The following is a 15,197-nucleotide window of genomic DNA, read 5'->3' as shown; positions in this document are numbered from 1 at the left end:
ACACACCTCTAACACACACCTCTGTAACACACACACCTCTGTAACACACACACACCTCTAACACACACCTCTAACACACCTCTGTAACACACACACCTCTCTAACACACACACCTCTGTAACACACACCTCTAACACACACACCTCTGTAACACACACACCTGTAACACACACACCTCTGTAACACACACCTCTGTAACACACACACACCTCTGTAACACACCTCCTGAACAAACTTCTATAACATAACTATAACTCGGAAAATTCTGCAGAAGTTACAACATTGGAGGCCTAGTTGACTGGCGTATTATATTTGTTAGAATGTCCTGGTTGTTGTATGAGTGTGTGACTGGTTGTTTTACCCCAGGACTCCGTGTCTGAGACAGGAGTTGGAGATGAGGGTGACACCTCTCTCAGCATGGCTTCAGTCAACGGGTAACTACACTTCTCTAATACCAGAAAAGCGTATCATGTGCAATAGAATTGAATCATTTTGAATACATGTTTATATACTGTAGTTTACAGATCCTCATATACGTTATACAGAAAGGGTTGGTTTCATGAACCGATTCTCCTTTGAGTTTGTTTTTTTGGTTTAAAATTTGTCCGGGAAACCACCCCTAAACATGTGTACTACATGTTTTATATAGTGTTAATATTCTGGTTATAAAGTCATGTTTACTACATGTTTTATATAGTGTTAATATTCTGGTTATAAAGTCATGTTTACCTCATGTTTTATAGTGTTAATATTCTGGTTATAAAGTCATGTTTACTACATGTTTATATAGTGTTAATATTCTGGTTATAAAGTCATGTTTACTACATGTTTTATAGTGTTAATATTCTGGTTATAAAGTCATGTTTACTACATGTTTTATAGTGTTAATATTCTGGTTATAAAGTCATGTGTACTACATGTTTTATATAGTGTTAATATTCTGGTTATAAAGTCATGTTTACCTCATGTTTTATAGTGTTAATATTCTGGTTATAAAGTCATGTTTACCTCATGTTTTATAGTGTTAATATTCTGGTTATAAAGTCATGTTTACTACATGTTTTATAGTGTTAATATTCTGGTTATAAAGTCATGTTTACTACATGTTTTATAGTGTTAATATTCTGGTTATAAAGTCATGTTTACTACATGTTTTATAGTGTTAATATTCTGGTTATAAAGTCATGTTTACCTCATGTTTTATAGTGTTAATATTCTGGTTATAAAAGTCATGTTTACCTCATGTTTTATAGTGTTAATATTCTGGTTATAAAGTCATGTTTACCTCATGTTTTATAGTGTTAATATTCTGGTTATATAAAGTGTTCATCGGTTTACTACATGTTTATATAGTGTTAATATTCTGGTTATAAAGTCATGTTTACCTCATGTTTTATAGTGTTAATATTCTGGTTATAAAGTCATGTTTACTACATGTTTATATAGTGTTAATATTCTGGTTATAAAGTCATGTTTACCTCATGTTTTATAGTGTTAATATTCTGGTTATAAAGTCATGTTTACTACATGTTTATATAGTGTTAATATTCTGGTTATAAAGTCATGTTTACCTCATGTTTTATAGTGTTAATATTCTGGTTATAAAGTCATGTTTACCTCATGTTTTATAGTGTTAATATTCTGGTTATAAAGTCATGTTTACTACATGTTTTATAGTGTTAATATTCTGGTTATAAAGTCATGTTTACTACATGTTTTATAGTGTTAATATTCTGGTTATAAAGTCATGTTTACTACATGTTTATATAGTGTTAATATTCTGGTTATAAAGTCATGTTTACCTCATGTTTTATAGTGTTAATATTCTGGTTATAAAGTCATGTTTACTACATGTTTATATAGTGTTAATATTCTGGTTATAAAGTCATGTTTACCTCATGTTTTATAGTGTTAATATTCTGGTTATAAAGTCATGTTTACTACATGTTTATATAGTGTTAATATTCTGGTTATAAAGTCATGTTTACTACATGTTTTATAGTGTTAATATTCTGGTTATAAAGTCATGTTTACCTCATGTTTTATAGTGTTAATATTCTGGTTATAAAGTCATGTTTACTACATGTTTTATAGTGTTAATATTCTGGTTATAAAGTCATGTTTACTACATGTTTTATAGTGTTAATATTCTGGTTATAAAGTCATGTTTACCTCATGTTTTATAGTGTTAATATTCTGGTTATAAAGTCATGTTTACCTCATGTTTTATAGTGTTAATATTCTGGTTATAAAGTCATGTTTACCTCATGTTTATATAGTGTTAATATTCTGGTTATAAAGTCATGTTTACTACATGTTTTATATAGTGTTAATATTCTGGTTATAAAGTAATGTTTACTACATGTTTTATAGTGTTAATATTCTCGTTATAAAGTCATGTTTACCTCATGTTTTATAGTGTTAATATTCTGGTTATAAAGTCATGTTTACTACATGTTTATATAGTGTTAATATTCTGGTTATAAAGTCATGTTTACCTCATGTTTTATAGTGTTAATATTCTGGTTATAAAGTCATGTTTACTACATGTTTTATAGTGTTAATATTCTGGTTATAAAGTCATGTTTACCTCATGTTTTATAGTGTTAATATTCTGGTTATAAAGTCATGTTTACTACATGTTTTATAGTGTTAATATTCTGGTTATAAAGTCATGTTTACTACATGTTTATATAGTGTTAATATTCTGGTTATAAAGTCATGTTTACCTCATGTTTTATAGTGTTAATATTCTGGTTATAAAGTCATGTTTACTACATGTTTTATAGTGTTAATATTCTGGTTATAAAGTCATGTTTACCTCATGTTTTATAGTGTTAATATTCTGGTTATAAAGTCATGTTTACTACATGTTTTATAGTGTTAATATTCTGGTTATAAAGTCATGTTTACTCATGTTTTATATAGTGTTAATATTCTGGTTATAAAGTCATGTTTACCTCATGTTTATATAGTGTTAATATTCTGGTTATAAAGTCATGTTTACCTCATGTTTATATAGTGTTAATATTCTGGTTATAAAGTCATGTTTACTACATGTTTTATATAGTGTTAATATTCTGGTTATAAAGTAATGTTTACTACATGTTTTATAGTGTTAATATTCTCGTTATAAAGTCATGTTTACTACATGTTTTATAGTGTTAATATTCTGGTTATAAAGTCATGTTTACCTCATGTTTTATAGTGTTAATATTCTGGTTATAAAGTCATGTTTACCTCATGTTTTATAGTGTTAATATTCTGGTTATAAAGTCATGTTTACCTCATGTTTTATAGTGTTAATATTCTGGTTATAAAGTCATGTTTACCTCATGTTTTATAGTGTTAATATTCTGGTTATAAAGTCATGTTTACCTCATGTTTTATAGTGTTAATATTCCGGTTATAAAGTCATGTTTACTACATGTTTATATAGTGTTAATATTCTGGTTATAAAGTCATGTTTACCTCATGTTTTATAGTGTTAATATTCTGGTTATAAAGTCATGTTTACTACATGTTTATATAGTGTTATTATACTGGTTATAAAGTCATGTTTACCTCATGTTTTATAGTGTTAATATTCTGGTTATAAAGTCATGTTTACCTCATGTTTATATAGTGTTAATATTCTGGTTATAAAGTCATGTTTACCTCATGTTTTATAGTGTTAATATTCTGGTTATAAAGTCATGTTTACTACATGTTTTATAGTGTTAATATTCTGGTTATAAAGTCATGTTTACCTCATGTTTTATAGTGTTAATATTCTGGTTATAAAGTCATGTTTACCTCATGTTTATATAGTGTTAATATTCTGGTTATAAAGTCATGTTTACCTCATGTTTTATAGTGTTAATATTCTGGTTATAAAGTCATGTTTACTACATGTTTTATAGTGTTAATATTCTGGTTATAAAGTCATGTTTACTACATGTTTATATAGTGTTAATATTCTGCTTATAAAGTCATGTTTACTACATGTTTATATAGTGTTAATATTCTGGTTATAAAGTCATGTTTACTACATGTTTTATAGTGTTAATATTCTGGTTATAAAGTAAAAAATGTATTTATAGCTGAACTGTTGTCATGACAGAATGAAGGAGGAGTCTTCCTCCAGCGATGAGGACCACAGATTGTCCAATCAGGGCTCAGAATCCTGCAACACCGAGCCCCTTCTCACACCCGGTAGTGTGTGCTACAGGAAGACCCTCAGACTGACCCCAGAGCAGCTGGTGAGGAACAATACTTCTGACCTCTTTATCTGGCGACGTTGTGTTCAGTGTGTCTGGCTAATGTATTCTTCAGGCCAGTCTGCAGTTGAACCACTCAGTAGTAGGGTTTGCGTTAGAGGGTGTATGGGTAATGTAGTCTTTGTGTCCTCAGGCCAGTCTGCAGTTGAACCACTCAGTAGCAGGGTTAGCGTTAGAGGGTGTATGGGTAATGTAGTCTTTGTGTCCTCAGGCCAGTCTGCAGTTGAACCTCTCAGTAGCAGGGTTAGCGTTAGAGGGTGTATGGGTAATGTAGTCTTTGTGTCCTCAGGCCAGTCTGCAGTTGAAGGTGGGTCCTAATGAGGTGGTGTTCAGTGTGACCACTCAGTACCAGGGCACCTGCCGCTGCCAGGGCACCATCTACCTCTGGAGCTGGGACGACAAGATCATCATCTCAGACATTGACGGCACCATCACCAGGTGTGTGTGTGTGTGTGTGTGTGTGCATGAGTTTTATTGGCAATTGTGTGTGATCATGTGAAATCTCTGTTAATGGTAGTCTAATGAGGTGTGTGTGCGTATGTCCTCTCTTTCAGGTCGGACACCCTGGGCCACATTCTTCCCACGCTGGGTAAAGACTGGACGCATCAGGGCATTGCCCGCCTCTACCACCGAGTCAGCCAGTGAGTTACCACAGGAGTAATTCAATAACTATAGATGAGCATTACAGTAATGAAACCTAGGTCACATTTAGAATAGGGCTCAACGTAAGATCAATTAATCATATCAACTTTATTCATGGTGTTTATCTACAAGGTTTAGTACGTTGCACCCTCATGAAGGCAGCCCTGTCCCTGACGCTCATGAGTTAAACTACTGTTCCCTCCATCGCTCTTAGGAAACACTGAGACAGTAGAATAATTCAATCTCATTCTCTTGCTCTACTTATCCTTCTATCTTTCAATTCAATTCAAGGGGCTTTATTGGCGTGGGAAACATATTGTTTACATTGCCAAAGCAAGTGAGGTTGATAAAAAAAAATGAAATAAACAATAAAAATGAACAGTAAACATTACACAAACGTTCCAAAAGAATAAAAACATTACAAATGTGTTATTATGTCTATATACAGTGTTGTAACGATGTGCAAATACAAGGGGAAAATAAATAAACATATGGGTGGTGTTTGTTCTTCACTGGTTGACCTTTTCTTGTGGCAACCGTTCACAGATCTTGCTGCTGTGATGTCACACTGTGGTATTTCACCCAGTAGATATGGGAGTTTATCAAAATATGATTTGTTTCTCTCTCTCTCTCTCTCTCTCTCTCTCTCCCTCTCTCCCTCTCTCTCTCTCTCTCTCTCTCTCTCCCTCTCTCTCTCTCTCTCTTTCAGGAATGGTTATAAGTTTATGTACTGCTCAGCGAGGGCCATAGGTATGGCTGATATGACGAGGGGGTATCTACACTGGGTCAACGAGAGAGGAACCATGCTGCCTATTGGACCTGTCCTACTCAGCCCCAGCAGTCTGTTCTCAGCTCTGCACAGGTGAGGAACACATACACTCACAGACCATCGTTCATCACCATCATCATCGTAAAAATAAACACAGCAGAAGCAAAGAGGCAAACGCAAAAGTGAACAATCATATGTAACGATGTACAGCCGCTGATGTAATAGAACTTGCTATCCCTGTATTGTATAACGATGATTCCGTCCGGCCTGTCGCGTCCTTCTTGTCCTTCCTGTAGGGAGGTGATAGAGAAGAAGCCTGAGAGGTTTAAGATCCAGTGTCTGACCGACGTGAAGCAGCTGTTCTACCCCAACACTGAGCCTTTCTACGCAGCCTTCGGCAACAGAGCCACGGTGAGAGCCCTGCTCCCTCCATCACTGCATACATTACCTTATGGAAACATCTGCCTTCATCTGACTGGAACCATGCACAGTAATTAACCGATCTGTAACCGATCTGTAACCGATCTGTAACCGATCCGTAACCGATCTGTAACCGATCCGTAACCGATCCGTAACCGATCCGTAACCGATCCGTAACCGATCCGTAACCGATCTGTAACCGATCTGTAAATGTGACAGATTCAACCTGAATATTCTGTTTGCTACTGTTGCAGTTGTTGTTGTATGCGTGTTTTTGGATAGTATGTCGGTGGTTGTTAAAGTTGTTGTTGTTTAGGATGTGTATTCCTATAAGGAGGTGGGCGTTCCCCTAAACAGGATCTTCACAGTCAACCCCAAGGGAGAGCTGATACAGGAACACGCTAAGACCAACATCTCATCGTAAGTCAGACATCTCTCTCTTTCTCTTCATCCCTCTGTCTTTCTCCCTCGTATCTTTCTTCATCTGTCTTTGTCTCTCTGTTTCTCTCTCCCTCAGCAGCTCTCTCTTCCTGTTTCTGTCTTTGTGTCTGTCTCTGTTTCTCTCTCCCTCAGTAGCTCTCTCTTCCTCTCTCTGTCTTTGTGTCTGTCTATGAACAATGAAGTGAATTATGTTTCTGTTTGTGTCCCAACCAGGTATGGTGGTCTGTGTGAGGTGGTGGACCACGTCTTTCCCCTGTTGATCAGAGGCCACGTCTCTGACGTCTCCTGCCCTGACACCTTCAGCCAGTTCACCTACTGGAGAGAACAGCTGCCCCAGGTCCACATCCCTGACCAGGTCCACATCCCTGACCAGGTCCACATCCCTGACCAGGTCCACATCCCTGACCAGGTCCACAGCTCAGACCACCCACCGGTCCACAGCCCCAAGTCCACAGCCCCGACCAGCCCCAAGTCCACAGCGCCGACCAGCCCCTGGACAACAGCTGAGGAGACCCCACACCACATCAGACCACCCCAGGAGTGAGCTGTGTGCAATCACGGAAGGGAAGGGAGAGACACGCTCAAAATCATAATGATGCAGGCATGCAAATGCAAGAAGCATGTATCTGCTCTAATGCCACACACACACACACACACACACAGCTATGCAGAGGCAGACCTTGCACTAGTGAAAATGTACTTCCTACAACAACAGGCATGTTAGCACTGAGTGGTATTTATATGTAGTCATCATTTATATTTATGTTTTACTCTTCAGTGTTGTTTTCTCTGCATTATCGAGCCTACTCATACACGTCTACTGTTCATCAGGTGAAATAGGTACATTACCTAGCCTAGTCATACAGAGCCTACTGTTCATCAGGTGAAATAGGTACATTACCTAGCCTAGTCATACACGTCTACTGTTCATCAGGTGAAATAGGTACATTATCTAGCCTAGTCATACAGAGCCTACTGTTCATCAGGTGAAATAGGTACTAGTCATACAGAGCCTACTGTTCATCTAGGTACATTATCTAGCCTAGTCATACAGAGCCTACTGTTCATCAGGTGAAATAGGTACATTATCTAGCCTAGTCATACAGAGCCTACTGTTCATCAGGTGAAATAGGTACATTACCTAGCCTAGTCATACAGAGCCTACTGTTCATCAGGTGAAATAGGTACATTACCTAGCCTAGTCATACAGAGCCTACTGTTCATCAGGTGAAATAGGTACATTACCTAGCCTAGTCATACAGAGCCTACTGTTCATCAGGTGAAATAGGTACATTATCTAGCCTAGTCATACAGAGCCTACTGTTCATCAGGTGAAATAGGTACATTATCTAGCCTAGTCATATACGTCTACTGTTCACTGAAATAGGTACATTACCTAGCCTAGTCATACAGAGCCTACTGTTCATCAGGTGAAATAGGTACATTACCTAGCCTAGTCATACAGAGCCTACTGTTCATCAGGTGAAATAGGTACATTATCTAGCCTAGTCATACAGAGCCTACTGTTCATCAGGTGAAATAGGTACATTATCTAGCCTAGTCATATACGTCTACTGTTCATCAGGTGAAATAGGTACATTATCTAGCCTAGTCATACAGAGCCTACTGTTCATCAGGTGAAATAGGTACATTACCTAGCCTAGTCATACAGAGCCTACTGTTCATCAGGTGAAATAGGTACATTATCTAGCCTAGTCATACAGAGCCTACTGTTCATCAGGTGAAATAGGTACATTATCTAGCCTAGTCATACAGAGCCTACTGTTCATCAGGTGAAATAGGTACATTACCTAGCCTAGTCATACACGTCTACTGTTCATCAGGTGAAATAGGTACATTATCTAGCCTAGTCATACAGAGCCTACTGTTCATCAGGTGAAATAGGTACATTATCTAGCCTAGTCATACAGAGCCTACTGTTCATCAGGTGAAATAGGTACATTATCTAGCCTAGTCATACAGAGCCTACTGTTCATCAGGTGAAATAGGTACATTACCTAGCCTAGTCATACAGAGCCTACTGTTCATCAGGTGAAATAGGTACATTATCTAGCCTAGTCATACAGAGCCTACTGTTCATCAGGTGAAATAGGTACATTATCTAGCCTAGTCATACAGAGCCTACTGTTCATCAGGTGAAATAGGTACATTATCTAGCCTAGTCATACAGAGCCTACTGTTCATCAGGTGAAATAGGTACATTATCTAGCCTAGTCATACAGAGCCTACTGTTCATCAGGTGAAATAGGTACATTATCTAGCCTAGTCATACAGAGCCTACTGTTCATCAGGTGAAATAGGTACATTATCTAGCCTAGTCATACAGAGCCTACTGTTCATCAGGTGAAATAGGTACATTATCTAGCCTAGTCATACAGAGCCTACTGTTCATCAGGTGAAATAGGTACATTATCTAGCCTAGTCATACAGAGCCTACTGTTCATCAGGTGAAATAGGTACATTATCTAGCCTAGTCATACAGAGCCTACTGTTCATCAGGTGAAATAGGTACATTACCTAGCCTAGTCATACAGAGCCTACTGTTCATCAGGTGAAATAGGTACATTATCTAGCCTAGTCATACAGAGCCTACTGTTCATCAGGTGAAATAGGTACATTATCTAGCCTAGCCTACTGTTCATCAGGTGAAATAGGTACATTATCTAGCCTAGTCATACAGGGCCTACTGTTCATCAGGTGAAATAGGTACATTATCTAGCCTAGTCATACAGAGCCTACTGTTCATCAGGTGAAATAGGTACATTATCTAGCCTAGTCATACAGAGCCTACTGTTCATCAGGTGAAATAGGTACATTATCTAGCCTAGTCATATACGTCTACTGTTCATCAGGTGAAATAGGTACATTATCTAGCCTAGTCATACAGAGCCTACTGTTCATCAGGTGAAATAGGTACATTACCTAGCCTAGTCATACAGAGCCTACTGTTCATCAGGTGAAATAGGTACATTATCTAGCCTAGTCATACAGAGCCTACTGTTCATCAGGTGAAATAGGTACATTACCTAGCCTAGTCATACACGTCTACTGTTCATCAGGTGAAATAGGTACATTATCTAGCCTAGTCATACAGAGCCTACTGTTCATCAGGTGAAATAGGTACATTACCTAGCCTAGTCATACAGAGCCTACTGTTCATCAGGTGAAATAGGTACATTACCTAGCCTAGTCATACAGAGCCTACTGTTCATCAGGTGAAATAGGTACATTATCTAGCCTAGTCATACAGAGCCTACTGTTCATCAGGTGAAATAGGTACATTATCTAGCCTAGTCATACAGAGCCTACTGTTCATCAGGTGAAATAGGTACATTATCTAGCCTAGTCATACAGGGCCTACTGTTCATCAGGTGAAATACAGTGCCTTGTAAAAGTATTCACCACCCTTGGCTTTTTTCCTATTTTGTTGCATTACAACCTGTAATTTAAATGTATTTTTATTTGGATTTCATCAAAATAGTCCAAATTGGTGAAGTGAAATGAAAAAAACGACATGTTTAAGAAAAGTGTGCTATGAAGCCCCTAAATAAGATCTGGTGCAACCAATTACCTTCACAAGTCACATCATTAGTTAAATAAAGTCCACCTGTGTGCAATCTAAGTGTCACATGATCTGTCACATGATCTCAGTATATATACACCTGTTCTGAAAGGCCCCAGAGTCTGCAACACCACTAATCAAGGGACACCACCAACCAAGTGGCACCATGATGACCAAGGAGCTCTCCAAACAGGTCAGGGATGAAGTTGTGGAGAAGAAGTACAGGACAGGGTGGGTTATAAAAAAATATCCAACATTTTGAACATCCCACGGAGCACCATTAAATGAATTATTAAAGAATGTAAAGGATAGGGCACCACAACAAACCTGCCAAGAGAGGATTGCCCACCAAAACTCACGGACCAGGCAAGGAGGGCATTAATCAGAGAGGCAACAAAGAGACCAAAGATAACCCTGAAGGAGCTGCAAAAGCTCCATAGTGGATATTGGAGTATATGCACTCCACAGAGCTGGGCTTCACGGAAGAGTGGCCAGAAAAAAAGCCATTGCTTAAAAACAAAAATAAGCAAACATGTTTGCTGTTCACCAAAAGGCATGTGGGAGACTCCCCAAACATATGAAAGAAGATACTCTGGTCAGATGAGACTAAAATTGAGCTCTTTGGCCATCAAGGAAAACACTATGTCTGGGGCAAACCCAACACCTCTCATCACCCCGATAACACCATCCCCACAGTAAAGCATGGTAGTGGCAGCATCATGCTTTGTGGATGTTTTTCCATCGGCAGGGACTGGGTAACTGGTCAGAATTGAATGAATGATGGATGGCGCTAAATACAGGGAAATTCTTGAGGGAAACTTGTTTCAGTCTTCCAGAGATTTGAGACTGGTTCACCTTCCAGCAGGACAATGAGTGATTAGTTATGCACGCTCAAGTTTTCAGTTTTCTTGTCTTATTTCTTGTTTGTTTCACAATGAAAAATATTTAGCATCTTTAAGTGGTAGACATGTTGTGTAAATCAAATGATACAACCCCCCCAAAAATCTATTTTAATTCCAGGTTGTAAGGCAACAAAATAGGATTAATTGCCAAGGGGGTGATTACTTTCACGAGCCACTGTGGGTACTACTTTTAGGCAAAAGAAGCACTGATTCAGTTGCCTGACGACTCAAACTGAATTATTCTTCTGCTCTATGTTCTCTACATACTTCAGTCTGAGACTGCCATCGTTGAAATAACTTGTGGTGACGTCAAAATGAGGGGTGTTGTACAAAACAAAGTAATTCAGCAATTGGATCATCTCTAACCAGAGTATCAAAGTATCAAATAACACATTTTTAAAACACCGCTTTACCCACGTGTGTTCTTGCTCTGGCCCAACCCATCGGTTTCTGGGACCAATCAGAATGGTTCAAATGTGATTGAGTTCTAGAAATTGTCAGGAAGGTACTCAGATCCCGACTCATTGCAGAGAAGAAACTAACGGCGTGGCGTAGCGTTTAGCCAGAGCAAGGAGTTTGGGTAACCAGACAACTGATAAAAGTACAGCCTACTGGGAAAAATCACTGTGAAGTACGGTCTACCTGAAAAAAATCACTGTGAAGTACAGACTACCTGGAGAAATCACTGAAGTACAGTCTACCTGGAAAAATTATTGTGAAGTAGAGCCTAACATTGAAACAGCTGAGTTTCACCCAGATAACGTTGTCTGATTAACGGCATTACTTTTGATTGAATCTACTACATTTTCAGATCTAATGTTCACATACATTTTAAGCGCTAATGTTCACATACATTTTAGGCGCTAATGTAATAAATGCTCAGCAATACAATATTATCATTAACTTGCAATGAAAATATTATAGGACATGACAATAATTCAGTTCACCTGTGAGCTCCAAACTTGTCCTTATAATTGATATATATACCACGGTTAAGGGCTGTTCTTATGCACTACGCAACGCGGAGAGCTCCGATACAGCCCTTACCTTTGGTTTATTGGCCATATACCACAAACCCCCGAGGTGCCTTATTGCTGTTATAAACTGGTTAGCAACATAATTAGAGCAGTAAAAATAAAATGTTTTGTCATACACGTGGAATAAGGTCTGATATACCATGGCTGTCAGCCAATCAGCATTCAGAGCTCAAACCACCGAGGTGCCTTATTGCTGTTATAAACTGGTTAGCAACGTAATTAGAGCAGTAAAAATAAAATGTTTTGTCATACACGTGGAATAAGGTCTGATATACCATGGCTGTCAGCCAATCAGCATTCAGAGCTCAAACCACCGAGGTGCCTTATTGCTGTTATAAACTGGTTAGCAACGTAATTAGAGCAGTAAAAATAAAATGTTTTGTCATACACGTGGAATAAGGTCTGATATACCATGGCTGTCAGCCAATCAGCATTCAGGGCTCAAACCACCCAGGTTATAAGAAGTTTTAAATCATGTTTCCTTTTGGGTTCCATGTAGAACCCTTTCCACAGAGGGTTGTACCTGAAACCAAACATGGTTCTATCTGGAACCAAAAGGGGTTCTTCAAAGGGTTCTCCTATTGGGACAGCATTTCGCTACACTCGCATTAACATCTGCTAACCATGTGTATGTGACAAATAAAATTTGATTTGATTTGAAGAACCCTTTTTGGTTCTAGATAGCACCTTTTTTCTAAGAGTGTAGCAGCATTCCATATTAGGGTTTTATTCTTCAGTTTCTTGTCTTGTTCTATGTAAGGTAAATATGTTACTGATCAACTGAACTAAACCTGGTAACTATTGTAGCTCTTCAGTTTATTAACAAGGCACAGAGGGGGGTTTCCTATCTCATTGATGTCTCTCACCCATAGTCATCAATAGTCCTTTAATGCTAATTTAACACTTCAGAATAGACATCTAAAACTGTCATTACTCTGATAATAAGCAACGCAAGAAAACTCAGGTTGTTTCACTCTGTTTCTATAAACAATGACACATAACATATCATATTCTCACTGCGTGCACTGTGCAGGGAGATTGTCTTGGCTACCATTATGGTCACTGAATAGCCTACTAGTCCTGTCGCATCAGTCAGGTGTGTGACGGAGCTCTTTTTGGGGGGAGTATTATGTTGCAGATAATAGAAAACATATTCTTTCATTTGCTTTGGTTGTCTATCATCTTCAACTCTAACTGCGAGATGAGAGAAACCTACTAATTTATGGACTATTTCATGAATATCATTTTTAAGAAGCAGCTTGTGAACACGCTTGTATTTGGCCTTTGATTTTATATATTGTGTTTATGTGATTGTTCATATTCAGAGTATTGGTGTTTATTCTCACTTTTGTATATAGTGCAATGTTTTTTAGTGATCTAATTCAGAAACATTGATCTTGTCAGTCATTGGCTGGCTTCTGGACTACAGTAGTTTGATCTAAAATGGCTAACAACATTTTGCATTGACTTCAGTGTCCACTGAAGCAAAGCCATTGAGGAGTTCTACAACAGTAAAAATGCAATATTCTACTAAATTCTAGAATCTATTACTAAGATACAAATAACTTTATAGATTACAGCACTGATGTTCCTTGTCATTTCAGCCATTAGAATTCTCAATATCCTTGAATATTCTAAACCTCCTCAAAGGGTTAAAAGCAAAAAGCACCGTCAGTCAGTGCATCAGTCAGTCCATCTTATCTCTGTTGTTATCAGAGCAGGTGGCAGCATGTTTCTAGGAGTGGCAGCCATGTAATGTATATCTAATGTGTATATGGTGCAATTTCCAATGTTATCCTGTATGTAGTATGGATGAGTTCAACAACTAAAATGCAAGACGTCCTGTACGACCTGAATGAATACTAACACTGTGGTATTTCTCTCTTTTTCGTTTGATCATATTGATGACCAATACAAACTTGATCACATCACTGTGAAGGAGAGAAGGTTCTCACTGTCCCTTTGGACCATATTGATTTAAATAAGTTTGAATTTCTTGACAAGATGTCTTTCATGGGCTGGTTGAAACATCCATTGCCATTCCTCTAGTCATGGGTTTCTCGGATGAATTTAAATAGAGGTATTTCAGAATATTGAGACAGAGACGAACGTGAGCTGTTGGACTCGCCATCAACCTAAGAGGTGTGTTGGTATTTGGAGGAGCCGTAACGGATGGATGGAAGCATGGATAGATGGATGGATGAGTGAAAGGAGGCATCTGATGTCACTGTTGTGTTCACTTGTCTTGTCCTGTGTGTCTTTGGTTCCTCTTGTCTCCTTAATGTATTGTCACACAATTTGTTCCAAGTATGTTGAATTACTACTCTGTGTATTCTGGTTAAGCAGACTGACTGTTCTTTCTGTGAAAGATCCATATGAACAAAGTGATTTTGTCTTATGTCTTGGTTGTCTGTCCTCTTTGGTTTTGTTTCTAAGATGTACAGAATCCATTACTCTTGCACTGTGTCATGTTGTATAGCTAAACAATCTGGTTTCAAAAAATAACTGTATATTGAAAATAATTATTTCAATAAATGCTCAAATGATTGTTGATGGATGTGCTTGTGTCTCATCTCTCCTCCCTGAAGTGAACATGTCATGATGTGAAACCAGATTAGTATTTCCTTAGTTTCAGAGTTGTATACCATGGTAACATAACTAACCCCCATACTGCCCATGTATACCATGGTATCAGAACTAACTCCCATAATGCCCATGTTTACCATGGTAACAGAACTAACCCCCATACTGCCCATGTTTAACATGGTAACAGAACTAACCCCCATAATGCCCATGTATACCATGGTATCAGAACTAACCCCCATAATGCTCATGTTTACCATGGTAACAGAACTAACCCCCATACTGCCCATGTTTACCATGGTAACAGAACTAACCCCCATACTGCCCATGTTTACCATGGTAACAAAACTAACCCCCATACTGCCCATGTTTACCATGGTAACAGAACTAACCCCCATAATGCCCATGTTTACCATGGTAACAGAACTAACCCCCATACTGCCCATGTATACCATGGTATCAGAACTAACCCCCATAATGCCCATGTTTAACATGGTAACAGAACTAACCCCCATAATGCCCATGTTTACCATGGTATCAGAACTAACCCCCATAATGCCC

The 15,197-nt window shown here is 38.0% G+C and overlaps 1 protein-coding gene across 50 annotated transcripts in view; it reads left to right on the top strand.

Annotated features, from left to right (window-relative positions):
• Positions 1 to 14,604, top strand: part of LOC118362145 (phosphatidate phosphatase LPIN1-like) — a 55,549-nt gene extending 40,945 nt beyond the window's left edge. Inside the window, exons 13-25 of one of the 50 annotated variants that reach the window (XM_052485982.1) lie at positions 367 to 434; positions 4,103 to 4,241; positions 4,549 to 4,697; positions 4,814 to 4,900; positions 5,611 to 5,763; positions 5,967 to 6,081; positions 6,407 to 6,510; positions 6,745 to 7,526; positions 7,560 to 7,871; positions 7,919 to 8,022; positions 9,207 to 9,258; positions 9,466 to 9,517; positions 9,673 to 14,604. In XM_052485982.1, coding sequence (XP_052341942.1) covers positions 367 to 434; positions 4,103 to 4,241; positions 4,549 to 4,697; positions 4,814 to 4,900; positions 5,611 to 5,763; positions 5,967 to 6,081; positions 6,407 to 6,510; positions 6,745 to 7,075 — 1,146 coding nt within the window. In that variant the 3' untranslated portion in view covers positions 7,076 to 7,526; positions 7,560 to 7,871; positions 7,919 to 8,022; ... (1 more) ...; positions 9,466 to 9,517; positions 9,673 to 14,604. Of the gene's footprint in view, positions 1 to 366; positions 435 to 4,102; positions 4,242 to 4,548; positions 4,698 to 4,813; positions 4,901 to 5,610; positions 5,764 to 5,966; positions 6,082 to 6,406; positions 6,511 to 6,744; positions 7,527 to 7,559; positions 7,872 to 7,918; positions 9,165 to 9,206 lie in introns of all 50 variants that reach the window. The other 49 variants (XM_052485987.1, XM_052485980.1, XM_052485971.1 and 46 more) reach the window with 49 other exon arrangements.
• Positions 14,605 to 15,197: the final 593 nt, after the last annotated feature.

This window comes from Oncorhynchus keta, chromosome 29, assembly GCF_023373465.1.
Source record: "Oncorhynchus keta strain PuntledgeMale-10-30-2019 chromosome 29, Oket_V2, whole genome shotgun sequence".
NCBI classification, from domain to species: Eukaryota; Metazoa; Chordata; class Actinopteri; order Salmoniformes; family Salmonidae; genus Oncorhynchus; species Oncorhynchus keta.
This window is presented reverse-complemented; position numbering and strand designations above follow the sequence as displayed.